Source organism: Humulus lupulus, chromosome 3 (assembly GCF_963169125.1).
Source record: "Humulus lupulus chromosome 3, drHumLupu1.1, whole genome shotgun sequence".
NCBI lineage: Eukaryota > Viridiplantae > Streptophyta > Magnoliopsida > Rosales > Cannabaceae > Humulus > Humulus lupulus.
Genome location: NC_084795.1, coordinates 72,881,379 through 72,895,687, shown reverse-complemented (window position 1 = coordinate 72,895,687; position 14,309 = coordinate 72,881,379). Strand labels below are relative to the sequence as shown.

Below are 14,309 nucleotides of genomic sequence, written 5' to 3'. Positions count from 1 at the left end.
ACTGCTACGCATTAACACCGGTAGTTGGGATACAATGTAATATAAACAAGAAGTTTTGTATGCATATAAAAATGTATATATTGCAGCAGCATCCATAAACCCCAGAGAATATAAAGGAGTAGTAGTACTCACCCTGCCATGATATGATGATGATGTTGAAGGCACCACTTTTGTTAATCATCTTTGGTTTGGGTTATATTTTGAGTCCATCATCGTCGTCGACGTCGTCGTCAGCAGCAGCTGTAGCTGCTTCCTTTGTGTACCCTCGAAACTACGAGCAGATAGAGCTCTCAAGGGCTTCTGGTCCAGAAAGCATTGCCTTCGATTGCCATGGAAATGGCCCCTACGTCAGCGCATCAGATGGTACAATCCTTAAATGGGAAGGACCAAACTTGGGTTGGAAAGAGTTTGCCATCACTTCACCTAACAGGTAATACTTTTTCTTCTTTTTTTTTTCCATTAAAATTTTCTGTTTAAAAAAAATTATTAAATATTTAAATATCATCTTAACTTTCTTAAAAATACTATATTTAGCTACTCAGATTATCCGGGAGATCTCTAATGAGATATAAATATTGTGTTATATTTGACATACAAAATTAATGAATATTGTTATTTGAAATTTTAAGGAGCTCGACATTATATAAGGTGATACATCTTTCATAATACTTATTAAATTCAAATAATACTTATTAAATTCAAATAAGTGATATCTGATATTAGATTGCATTAATAACGATATACTACAGACTTGTGGTGTTGGACACCAATAATATTTCTTAACAATTTTCAAAATTAATATATGATATATTTGACACAATTTTTAACATTGTACTCTAGTAGACAATTATAAAAGTTGAGATTTATTGAAAATATAAAAAAAAAATTATATTTTATTAGTGATCGTTAATGGTAATAATAAAATAATAATGTAAAATATCTAATATTTAATATTTAATAATGATAGATAAAAATAATAAAAAAAACGTACAAATAAATAAAAAATATAACATTTACGTTGATATAAAACATGTATCTTGTTATATTGTATGACACAGAGAGCTCTCATATATCAACTTAATTATACGGAGTTGATGACCTTTTTAAGGAATAACATACAGTACTATAAACGTTGAAACGTTGATTTTTAAAATGAAAATGTTTTTTTATTGGAGAAAGTGAAGCCAATGCACAACTGTGTTTGATTAGGCCGAGGAGTATATGTGACGGGTCAACCAACGAGGAGACCGAGCCAATCTGTGGAAGGCCATTGGGGCTGAAGTTTGACCAGAGGACTTGTAATCTCTACATCGCAGATGCTTATTTTGGGCTGCTGATGGTAGGGCCCAGTGGAGGCGTGGCCCAGCAAGTTGCCACTTCTGCTAATGGATCACCCTTTGGATTTGCAAATGCTTTGGATATTGACACCCAAACTGGAGTCGTTTATTTTACAGATTCCAGCACCTTATTCCAGAGAAGGTATGTAAAATTCACTACCAAATATTAATACTTTTATATTTATCGTTTGTATCTAAAGAAACTAAAGTATATCGATTCATGAAGAATCATGATTCATGTGTGTATATACATATATATGCCAAATTTTTAATCATAAGAATTAAATTAACTATAAAATAAAGCATTATGGGAAAAGGAGGTGAGTTAAATTAGTATATATATCCAGCCTAAACATGGCAGAGTATTAAAACATCGGCCATACATAATTATAACAACTCATTAAAATCACTAAATATAGCACATTTACGACGTTAGTATTTAATGTATAACCACACTGTTTTAAATTATAAAATTTGAGTATTAATTGTCTATGATATTTTGTAGGACTATTGAATAGTAAGACTCAAATACTGTATCATGAATAATAATAATTGACTGTTTGCACGTTATTTTCATTTGGCTGACCCACAACTTTTCATATATTCTTAAATACACTTTTTTTTTGTTTTACTTTTTTATGATTCTTAATTATTTATTTAAAAAATACATACTCAAATTTTTAAAAGTACGATTTTTAAGAAAAAAAACTAAAATACAACATGAAAGCAACTTGAAAATAACTTACTGGACCAAATAAACCTCAATAAAAACAACGTAAAAATACAAAAAAAGAAAAAAAATCTAAAAACAACTTGAAAATAACACAAAAAAAGAAAAAAGACAAAACCGTAAAAATGTAAAAATTTCTTTAAAACTATAAAATTGAATAAAAAAATGTTTGACCGTAAAAACGTAATTTTTTAGCAAAAATTAGTATTTTATGTCATCGATGGTTGTAAATATATACACACATGACAATGTAGGAATGCTTACAATCCTGTCTTTGTTTGTTTTCTATAAAAAGAAAATAAGAGGATAGAAAAAATTGAAGAGCGAAAATAGGAGTGAAAGAAAAGAAAATGCATTTCTCTCATTTTGTTTGGTAGAATAGAGAGAATGGAAAATAAAAGTAAAATTATAATTATAATTATAATTGAATAATTTTGTAGTAAATTGGTAATTTTATTACCATGTATATATTATATCTTTCTATTCACTTTTCTTCCTATTTTTAAGAAGGGAACTTCTTCCATCCCTCACTTTTATTTGAAGGACTTAGTCCTTCATTAATTTTCAGCCCTCAGATTTATTTTACTATGTGTTTAGATGGTTAGATTTATATATTTGGGTGAGAATGTCTTAAAATACTCATATACCCTTTGGTAGCTCCTAACAATCGGCAACGTTCTTGTTTTTAATACTTTTTGTTACACTTATTTTGTTTTATAATTTCTAAACCAGTTTCTAAGTTTTATTTCTTGTCCAAATAAACACACTTAAAATTAGGAAAATGGATTAGAAATTAAACACAAAATTTACCAATAATTAAAATACAACAAATTTAAACAAAATATGTGTAAAAACACACAAATTCTATACAAATAAAATAATGCTAATTAATTCAAATTTACTTCAAAACATAATAAATTAATTAAAAACTCCAGAAATAATTTATTTTTTGACATTAAAATGTGATAAAATAATTCTATTTTGTAGAGTTAGTAGTGTAATATAAAAATTACATATATAATTTTCTAAATGCTACTCTTTAAGCCTTTGACATATATAATTTTCAATGACAATAAGATGATAATAAGACCTAAACAATTAATTTTATCCTTTTTTTACTAATTAAATTTAAATTTTATTAAATTATATGCATCTATTATAATAATTACTACAAATATATATTAATCAAACATAATTTGTGTTTCGCTAAATTAAAATTATATCTTAAACATTATAAATCAACAGTATAAGAAGACTTTGATTAAAAAATTTATAAAAAAAAAAATTGACTTATTTATTTCTACAAACAATTGTGTCAAAAACATTAGCAAAAATATTTAATGTTAAATATTTAGTTATCTAGTTAATCTGATGGTAAAATATATTGACAAAAATGATTAATACTAAACATTCTACTACCTATTTATTTATTTTTAATCTAATTGTCAAATACATAATATATTGACAAAATTAAGTAATGCTAAATATTATGCTATTTATAAATTTTTTTGTTAAATAAACATCTAATTAATTTTATTGTCACATATACATTGGAAAAAATTAATTAATGCTAAACTTGTAAAATGTTTTTTTAATCTAATTAATCTTAGTGTCAAATATCTTGACAAAAATAATCAAATACTAAACATTCTACCATCTATTTTATATATATATATATATATATATAACATCTAATTAATCTTATTGTCAAATATATTGACAAAATTAATTAATGCTAAAAAGTCTACCATTTATAAAAAAATCTTAAAGAAACATCTAATTAATTTTATTGTCCAATATATTTGCAAAATTAATTAATGTTAAACATTCTACAATCTATAAAAAAAAATTAATTGTTTGTTTGTTTTTTTAAATCCAATTAATCTTAGAGTCAAATATATTACCAAAAATAATTAATGCTAAACATTCTATACGATTTAATTTTTTTTAACACTACTTAAAAAAATTAGAATACATAATTCATATGACTCATTCTACCACATAATATATTCTCAAACCATGTATATAGTATATATTCTCATACCTAATTAATGGCAATTCAATCATCCTAACATTAAAAAAATAAAACAAAAATCAAATTTGTCCAAAAGAAACTTAATTCATTTCTTATACATAAACACAATAAAAATATGTATCAGTTTTTGTTACGTGCTACCCTAATAGTGTTCCGTAACAAATCATTAATAATTACTTAGTAGCAACCAAAATCTTACGTGTCCAATATCGTAAATAAGTGCCAACTTCAATATAAATTTACTATAAAGCCCTAAATTATATATATTATTGGACATACAATTACAATTACGTCCTCACTTTTTAAAGTCACACCACAAAAAAAAATTCATCCAGTTTAGACAACCGGTTATAGCAAGTAAACACCAAAAAATAAAAATTTCAACAACACCCAAACAAGTGACACTTAGCCAAAAAAATGGCTCCCACATGAAGGACTAAGTCCTGTGAGGGACTAAAGAATTTCTCTTTTAAGAAAACAAAAATTGGTGGGCCCTACTAATTTTTTTCCACCCATTTTTCTCTTTTATATTCCTTTATCTTCAATCAAACAAAATGAATATAGTTTTATTTATTTTTTGTTAGGGTTATTTTCAGATGCGGTCCTTATTTTTTATACTTTGTGACATTTAGGTCTCAAAAGTTGATTTTGTATCTGTTAGGTCTCCAACATTTTCAAATCTTATCGTTTAGGTCCGTAAATGATATTTTTGTTTATTTTTTCTTTCAAAATACATAAATAAAATATAAAAAATGGTGAATCATTATTAAAATATTTGAACATTTAATTTATGACAATAACAAACATGACATGACAAAAAAATATTTTCATGAAATTTTTTAAAATATTTAATATTTTTATAAATTAAATTAATGTTTTAATAAAAAAAATATTCTGACCTACATCGTTGTTTTATACTTAATATTAATAATTACATTATCTCGATTATTTTGATATTATCAATTTTTATTATGTTTATGCTTTTTTATTTCATACATTCTTTTTAAAACTTAATAATAGTGAGTATACGTTATTTATGTACACACATATATATGATTAGTTATAAGTTGCATTATAGAAAAAAATTACAAAATAAAAATATGTATGTACATTATAAATATTGATATTCTTGTGATAGTTCACTTATTAATATTAAAAATTTATAGGTAAGAATTTTTTTTAATGAAAATTTAATTTAGTTTATAAAAATATTTTTAAAATATCATGAAAATATATATTTTTTTACAATGCCATGTTTGATATTGTTATAAATTAAGTGGTCCAATTTTTTTTTTTTAAGAATGATTCACCATTTTTTATATTTTATTTATGTATTTTGAAAGAAAAAAGAAATAAAAATAGCATTTAGGGACCTAAATGATATGATTTGAAAAGATTGGAAACCTAACTGATACAAAATTAACTTTCAGGACCTAAGTGTTACAAAGTGTAAAGAATGAGGACTGCAGTCGAAAAAAAAACCCCTTTTGTTATAATTTAAAGTATTGAAATGTCTTTAAAATGAAATAATTTTTCTGCTGTTTTTGTATAATGATTGTTCAACCTAATTTTTTCTAAAGAAAAATATTCATTTTAATGCATAGCAATAAAATTATACTTATATTAAATTTTATTACATTATTTTTATGTTCCTAATCTCATTCTTCTATTTTATTATTATCAACAAAACAACATCTTGTTGGGAAAAATGAAAATAGAAAATAGATTAGAATAAAATATGATATCGATTAATTTTTATTAATATTATGTATTGGAATGACAATTTTTTATTTTATTTTGTTGTTGAAAGAATGATGATTTGAAATAATGGAAAAATCATTCCATTTAAAATAATATGATTATAATATTTAGATTCATTTCCATTATTTTTTTCCAAAGAAATGCAAAGGCACATCAATAATTAATTTATTTTATGTGTCCTAGCGATAACTAATTACTTCGTTTAATATATGCTGCCATTCAACATTTGTATGTCAGATACACATAAGAATTTTTCAACGTGGGTATTAATTCATATCGATTTATAATTCATTCATTTAAATTAAATGGAATTTTCATAATTCCACCAAATAATAAAAAATTACAAGTTTATATATATTACACACAATTTCATTAATTTGTGTAAACAATAACTAATATTTGTATCTGAATTTTTTTTTTGGGTGAAAAGGGTATGGTTATATTCATTACTGAGTAGAGAAAGAACAGGAAGGCTAATCCAATACGATCCACGAACAAATGAAACAACAGTTTTGCTCAAAGGCCTGGCCTTTCCAGATGGTGTGGCCCTAAGCAACGACAAGTCATTTCTCCTCCTAGCCGAGTCTACGACAATGAAAATCTTCAGGTATTGGCTTCAAGGACCCAAGGCACAAACCTTGGAACTCTTCGCCCAACTAGGTAGGTCTCCTGATAACATTAAAACGAACCAAAATGGTGAGTTTTGGGTAGCTTTGAACACTGGCAGAGCCGTCGTCAAAAGTCTAGTTCACCAAAAGTTTAAAGGGATAGTTGTGTTACCAAGTTGGATTCGAGACCCGGTTGCCGTTAAGTTTGACAGAGATGGAAACGTAGTGCAAGCGTTGGACGGCGGCGGCGGCAACCCACTTGAATCTGTTAGTGAAGCTGAAGAACATGGCGGAAGCATGTGGTTTGGCTCTGCTGTCAAGTCTTATGTTGGTGTTTTACATCCAATCAAATAATTTTTATTTTATTTTCTTAAAAGAAGCTTATTATATTATTGTGTGGATGGAATTTAAAATTTAGTACGATTTTTTTTTTTAGTAAGGGTTGAAAAAACTATCCAATCAAATAGACGACTGAATTAGTGTTAGAAAAGAAAGAAAAAAAATAAGATGATCGATGGTGTTCTCATCATACTCTCGAGAAGAGATCTCAGTTTTACTTTCCTAGTGAATTTAATTAAAAGGAAATTACATGATATACGAGATTACATAAAATTATTACATTCATATAGGTAAACAAGAAAAAAAAAAAAAAAAGCATTTATACTGTTTCAGGTTGTGTTATGAGTAATGATATTAGTATCCAAAATATACATCAAGACACTATACACAGTGAATTGTCAATTCTTTTTAAAACAATGACTCCCAATTTTAATAAAGAGTAATAATATGTGCACTCAAAATATATACTCAAATATTACACATAGTGATGTGACACTTTAGCCTAACCAATCATATTTATTAAAGAGTAATGATATGTGCATCTAAAATATACACCAAAATATTATACACATTAATGTGTCACTGCTTTTTAAAATAGTAAGTCCCAATTTTAATAAATGTGATTGACTAGGCTAAACTGCCACATCACCATGTGTAATATTTGAGTGTATATTTTGGGTGCACATATTATTACTCTTAATTGAGTAATGATGTAGACATCCAAACATTATACACAGTGACGTGTCACTGCTTTTTAAAATAGTGGTTCCCAATTCTACTAAATGTGCTTGGCTAAGCTAAACTGCCAGATCACTGTGTGTAATATTTGAGTGTATATTTTTTGGGTGCACATATTATTACTCTTAGTTGAACCCCATTTCTTTCTCTTTCGACTCATTCCCAACCTCCTCTACACTGCCATTGTTCGCTTAGTCACGACAGTGACTTATAGGGATGTTCATATGTTTTATTTCAACCCGCCCAATCATAATAATCCGCTCAAAACAACTCAAAAAAATTGACAGAAAATGCAATCTGAAAAATCCAACAAAAATTTAACCTGCCCAAATCCAACTTGCCCAATTAACAATATTTTTATTTTTTTTTTCAAAATTTTATATTTATATTTTATGCATAATTTATATGTAAAAATAAAATAAATAAATTGTATTTAGACTTTGGTTTGGAGATGGACATTTGTAACACCCTAATTTTAATAACTATAAATATTCACAAATATTTAAGTAAATGACATAAAACATGCTTTAGACATAAGACATTTCAATATTTCATAATATACTTTATTGAAAAAACATGCATACTAATTATATCCGAGTTTAAAACCAAAATAATAGTTTGCATGAATTATGAAATCGTCTTATAGCTGAAGAACGTGGCTTAAAAACAAAATAAACATAAATATTAAGATATTTATGGTGTTCCTCGATCGTTTCCCGTCCATGAGCCCCTCACAGGATACATACACTACTCGGGAAACGATCTCAGTTCACCATGCTACCAAAGACAATCATTTCTTGCCTGCAGGGGGAAAAGTAAGAGGTGAGCTAAAAACTCAGCAAGGAAGTAGACAACAATATAGCAACATTATACAATCTCAAAACATATAATAATATAGCTAATAAACTTTAACATAAAACTTTCATCATAAATTCATAAACATACAACCACGTAAATGGGATAGAAGTTGGGAGGAATAATTGTCCTCAAAGGCCACCCCGGTCACTGTTCTAGGAGAACTATTGCCAAATATCTCATCTTCCCAAATACTTGTGCTTGAAAACGTTAGCATACAACATGCAACATAAGCTCAAGAACAAAGTCTAACTTCCTTACCTTGGCGTGAGTGCCTTTGAGAGAAAAGTGGTGTAGGAAAACCTTATGTCCGAAACCTTATGATCATCAAATAACTTCTATGAATGCTCATAAAAAATGATTAAAGTAAACCCCAAAACCCTAGATTAAATGTAGAAACATCTCCTCAAAATACCACTTCATTCTAGCATATATTTGACAATAGTAAAAACCACAAATGGTATTTTAAAAAAAAAATGTGATTCTAAAATGAAAATATGGATTTAGTGACTGAAAACATGTTTCTAAACATGTGATTGATTCACTGTTTGTAAACTAATTTTGAGTTTTAAAAAACTGAATCTGTAATTAGTAGAAATATAACAAAAACAAAATATGTGATTAGTAGAAAATCTGAAAAATATAACAAAATCAAAATATGTGATTGGTATAGTAGAATCTAAAATCTATTTTGTAAGATATAACATCAACATGAAATAAATTGGGTATAATATTAAATTTTAATTTACCAATAAATTTAGTTAAATAAAATTTAAAATCAATGCATTGTTTAAATTTATAATAGTTGTTCATTCTCATAACTTTACATTTTTTTAATTAAAGTTACACTTTTTAATTAATTAAGCACTATTATTGGTGCTGTTTGGTAACACTTAAAAAATAATTTTTTATTTAATTAATTAATAATTTGACAATTAAACATAAAATGTGTTTGGTAATTCTATTTTTATTTATTATTTTTTTAAATTTTAATTAAAATTTTAAAATTTTTGAAAATAAAAGGGATGTTTGGTAACACTTAAAAAAATAGTTTTTTATTTAATTAATTAAAAATTTAAAAATTAAACATAAAATAATGTTTGGTAACTCTATTTTTATTTATTATTTTAAAAAATTTTAATTAAAATTTATTAAATTTTGAAAACAAAAATTTTTCACTTTCAAATTTTTTTTTAAACCATTTTTTACTTTTTGTTTTTTTTTCTTTCTCTTCTTCAAATCAACGCCTCATATTATATTATTAATAAAAAAATAAAAATAAAAGTTATCAAACGTATTTATTATTTTTTGTTTTTAAAAACAAAAAATAAAAATAGTTATCAAACATATTTTTATTTTGTGTTTAAAATATTCAAAAATAAAAATTTTACCAAACAAAACCAAAATTTGTTCACTTTCAAATTTTTTTTAAATCGTTTTCGATTTTTTTTCTTCTCTTTTTCAAATCAACACTTCGTATTGTTAAACAAAAAAATAAAAAATGATCAAACGTATTTATTATTTTTTGCTTTTAAAAATAAAAAAAATAAATAATTACCAAACATATTTTTATTTTATTAAAATAAAAAAACAAAAATAAAAATAATATTTCCATTCTTGTGTTTAAAAAATTCAAAAACAAAAATTTTACCAAACACAAAACTTAGCCATATTGTCCAGCATTATCATCTTCAACATTTTTCATCTTAGTCACATAAATTTAACATTGATCTCCACCTTTGTTGAAACATGCGGACAGGTCATTAATAGAGTGCATGCTGAAACATTAACTAATAGTTATCAATTAAGATTACATATTCCAATTGTTATTTTTTTTAATAAATAGATAATGCATTTTAGTTCCAGTATAAGAATTCAGACTACAAACAACACAAACTACATATAAATTTAAATACATAAAGAAAGAAAGAAACATGTCTTTCTTACTTCTAGTTTTATAACAGCTAGGTTTGAATATTACAAAAAAGATACGAAGAGAGTACGGCTTAAAGAAGGCTCACTTCTTCCTCACCAAAGTTCCTCAATGAATTGTATCATACATCCCTTCAGCTTCTGGAAAAGGTGAAAACTATTCTATGTTATATAGCATATTAGCACTGAAAACAAAAAAAAAGTTTTCAACCAGCCATCCCCACCAAAACTGCCTATCTGGGCTCAAAGTTCTCCACTAATACACATATATTACAACTCTAACTATTTTTTCATTTGACTAAACATACAAGGCCGTCGGTCTGTGTAATTGCTAGAATTAACTTCAAGCTGGTCTGCATATTTCAGTAAATACAACAAAATCTAATCAAACAACCACATTACAACAAATCTGCAATGTGAGAGAACACCAAAAGAACATGGATAACATCTCAGGAAAAGGAAATTTGATAGCATCACTTATTGTATGGTGGGCGTGTAATGAGCCCTCTCAATCTCTTGATTTGGTCATCAAGACACTTCAAGTACTATAACTTTTATAGACAATAAATTAGTTATACTCCCCACACATAAACAGAGAAATACGTAGAAAGAAATAAGGCACATAAGTGAATAGAACACAAAATGGCAGCAATCATAATCCTTTCTTGTGAAGTAAAGAATCAATACATTTGTATGCAAAGTATAACTTTCTGTTTCTTAGCTATTAGCAATAAAAGATGGTTTATAATTTTATTGGCTATATAGACCTGTCCTCGAGAAACTTTATGATTGGTTGGGTGTTGTGCATCTGGTGAAGAAGAAGAAGAGAGGCGGAGGGCGAGGAGCTGCAAAGAAGGAGAAGAAGAAGAAGAAGAAGAAGAGCTGTGAGGAAAAGAGGAGACGGAAGAGAATCGTGTGAGAGAACTCATTGGATAGGGTTTCTGAATTTTGGGATTCAATTTGAAGAAAACGTGAAAATTTCATTTTCAATTTTTGGCTGAGTTTTCATGTTCAAATTTGGAAACACTTTTTGAAAATACTCAACCAATCACATATTTTTCTAGCATAGATTTGAAAATTGTAAAAACCCCAAAATTGTTACCTTTCCTTGTGGTGACCAAAACCTTAGTGATACCTCCTGCTTTGAAGTTTTGGAAAATCCTAACCACCAATATCATATCTCTTAGATAATCACATAGATGAAGATAATACTTAAACCAAATGGAGAATGCTTACCTCTAAAATTCTTGACTCTTCCTTTCTTTCTTTACGCTTCTCCAATTTTGCCTCTCTCTCTCTACATATATATGTGTGTTTCAGCTTAAGCTATTCACTCTCTAGTATAGGCTCACAAATTCACCAACCACTTCTCCATCAAATCTCCTCATAAAGCCTAATTGATTCAAATCTTTCTATTAACACATATCTTAAACTTAATTAAATCAAAACTCAAATCATATCATCCTATGATCTCTTCTCAAATCTTTAATCTAGACATAATTCCTACTAGGCTCATTCATCAACCCCTATCTTCGAAATCAATCTTACAATCTCCTATGATTGTCAATAATCAAGGATGTAGACCTAATCTTGACCATGTTCATCTTTACCATTCACTTTGAAAATCATGCCAATTCCATTTACCATTTTGATAACACTTTAAAATATTGAACTTCATTTTATGTAATGATTCAATGATCCTTGCCCAAGGTATCTTGTGCGCACACACACAAACAAACAAATAATAAATAGATAAATAAATAATTTAATTTAATTAGTAAAGAAAATTAAATAGAAATAAAAATAATAGAACAAACAAATAAATTTCAAGATATGTGTATCAAATACTACAATCTACCATCCTTAGAGGAAATTCCATCCTTTAAATTTGACTCACCAAACAACTTGGGTATCTTTCTTTCATGTCATGCTCCAACTCCTAGGTTGCTTTTCTGGCCTAATTGATTCAAATGTTTCTATTCACACACATCTTAAACCTAATTAAATCAAAACTCATATCATATCATCTTATGAACTTTTCTCAAATCTTGAATCTAAACGTAATTCCTACTAGGTTCATCCATCAACCCCTATCTTCGAAATCAACCTTACAATCTCCTATAATTTTCAAGAATAAAGTATGTAGACCTAATCATGACCATGTTCATCTCTGCCATTCACTTTGAAAATCATGGCAATTTCATTTACCATTTTGATGACACTATAAAAGATTGAACTTCATTTTATATAATGATTCAATGATCCTTTTAGAATAAATAGCAATACCTCCCATATATTTATCTTAACTACTCATATTTTCCCATATATGGTAATTTGCTAAAATCCTTTCTCTTGGCCTTAATCAAGACCATAGTTATCATCATTTCTTTCTATTCCACACGTCCAAGTGTCTTGTGCGCACGCACACAAACAAATAAATAAATAGATAAACAAGTAAAAATGTAAATACATAAATAAATAAGTAATTTAATTTAATTAATAAAGAAAATTAAAAAAATAAAAATAATAGAACAAACAAATAAATTCCAAGATATGTGTACCAAATACTGCAATGTACCCTCCTTAAAAGAAATTCCTTCCTTGAAATTTGACTCACCAAACACTAACCAAACAGCTCGGGGTATTTTTCTTTCATGTCAAGCTCTAACTCATAGGTTGCTTCTCTAGTGAACAATTCTTCCATAGGGCCTTAACTAGTGGTATCTTCTTGCATCTCAGTTCCTTGATTCCCATTTCTATGATTTGCACTGGCTTCGTAACTCAGGTCCTACTTCAATTGTAATGGCTCGTAACTCAATACATGGGATGGATCTGACACGTATTTCCTCAACATGGAAATGTGAAAGACGTTGTGTGTTTCTACTAGGGTTGTTGGTAAAGCTAAGCGATAGGAAACCTGCCCAATCTTGTCCAAAATCTCAAATGGACCTATGTTTCTTAGACTTAACTTACCCTTCTTCCCAAAACGCATAACCCCTTTCACAGGTGACACTCTCAGAAACACCTGATCGCCCACTATGAACTCAATCTCCCCCTGCTTGGGATCAACATAACTCTTCTGTCTAGTTTAGGCAGTTAACATCACATTTTAGATCTTCTCTACCCCTTCATTGCCTTCCCCAACTGCTTCTTGACCTAAAATTTTCTTTTCACCTACTTCGTCCCACTATATAGGTGACCTGCACTTCCATTTGTAAGGAGTCATTCCAATAGTTGCTTGATATCTATTATTGTACAAGAACTCCAGTAGCGGTAGATAGCGACTCCATAACTTTGAAAACTCGAGCATACAAGATCTTAACATATCTTCCAAAATCTGTATTGTCTGTTCAGATTGTCCATGTAATGCTCTGGATAGTCAAGACCATTACAGTGTGTATTTTAAATAGTGCTGGACTTGCTAATCAAGTCCTTTGGACATAAACATGTTACTAAGGTTACTTAACGGATTATGGCTAACAGATTTTGATCGTAGAAACAACTATTTTCATTAAAAAGTTTGTGTCTATGCATGGGATCCCAAAAATAAGTTTTTACAAGGCATTTACAACTTCAAAATAATTACAAGGTAAGCCGAACTAAGCGGCAAAATTAAGTTAGCTCTAATCCCTGTTGATCCCTCGGCCTTGGCGGTTGAGCAGCTGCAAATGTACACACTGCCCCTAAAGCTCTCCAACTCACGACTGGTCCAGCTTTCCCTTTCCCTTACCTACGCCACATAGAACCTGTGAGCTAAGGCTTAGCAAGAAAACTTAAATAACAAACACAAATGAACAACAATATATAAATAGTAGACTCAGATCATTCAATTCAAACAATAACATGACATAAGCAATGAGCTAGGCAGTAATAATCTCCTCAATCCAACACATAATTCAATCTCAGCATTCAATACAGTTAGTTAAGTGCAAATGACACTTCTGTTTATTTTAGTGACGCTCAGGCCCGACGTC

The 14,309-nt window shown here is 28.0% G+C and overlaps 1 protein-coding gene and 2 long non-coding RNA genes across 3 annotated transcripts; 1 reads left to right on the top strand and 2 right to left on the bottom strand.

Annotated features, from left to right (window-relative positions):
• Window positions 1–78: 78 nt before the first annotated feature.
• LOC133822824 (protein STRICTOSIDINE SYNTHASE-LIKE 10-like) lies at window positions 79–6,903 on the top strand. Its single transcript, XM_062255265.1, has 3 exons — window positions 79–430; window positions 1,210–1,479; window positions 6,294–6,903. Exons 1-3 carry the CDS (start codon window positions 144–146, stop codon window positions 6,823–6,825), a joined length of 1,089 nt encoding a protein of 362 aa, XP_062111249.1. The 5' UTR covers window positions 79–143; the 3' UTR covers window positions 6,826–6,903.
• LOC133822825 (uncharacterized) lies at window positions 6,194–6,783 on the bottom strand. The gene is made up of 2 exons (XR_009888045.1): window positions 6,644–6,783; window positions 6,194–6,532 (listed from the first exon to the last, which is right to left on the bottom strand). It is a non-coding gene; the product is annotated as an uncharacterized LOC133822825 (long non-coding RNA).
• Window positions 6,904–10,284: 3,381 nt separating the features above from the next.
• On the bottom strand, window positions 10,285–12,222 carry LOC133822823 (uncharacterized). Its single transcript, XR_009888044.1, has 3 exons — window positions 11,572–12,222; window positions 11,438–11,496; window positions 10,285–10,688 (listed from the first exon to the last, which is right to left on the bottom strand). It is a non-coding gene; the product is annotated as an uncharacterized LOC133822823 (long non-coding RNA).
• Between the last annotated feature and the right edge of the window lie 2,087 nt (window positions 12,223–14,309).

What these genes read in the sequence shown, in the direction of transcription:
- LOC133822824 (XM_062255265.1), top strand. Translation starts at nt 144, where the DNA reads ATGATGATGATGTTGAAGGCACCACTTTTGTTAATCATCTTTGGTTTG. An exon ending in GCCATCACTTCACCTAACAG is followed by an intron (nt 431 to 1,209) that starts GTAATACTTTTT and finishes GTGTTTGATTAG; the next exon opens with GCCGAGGAGTATATGTGACG. An exon ending in AGCACCTTATTCCAGAGAAG is followed by an intron (nt 1,480 to 6,293) that starts GTATGTAAAATT and finishes TTGGGTGAAAAG; the next exon opens with GGTATGGTTATATTCATTAC.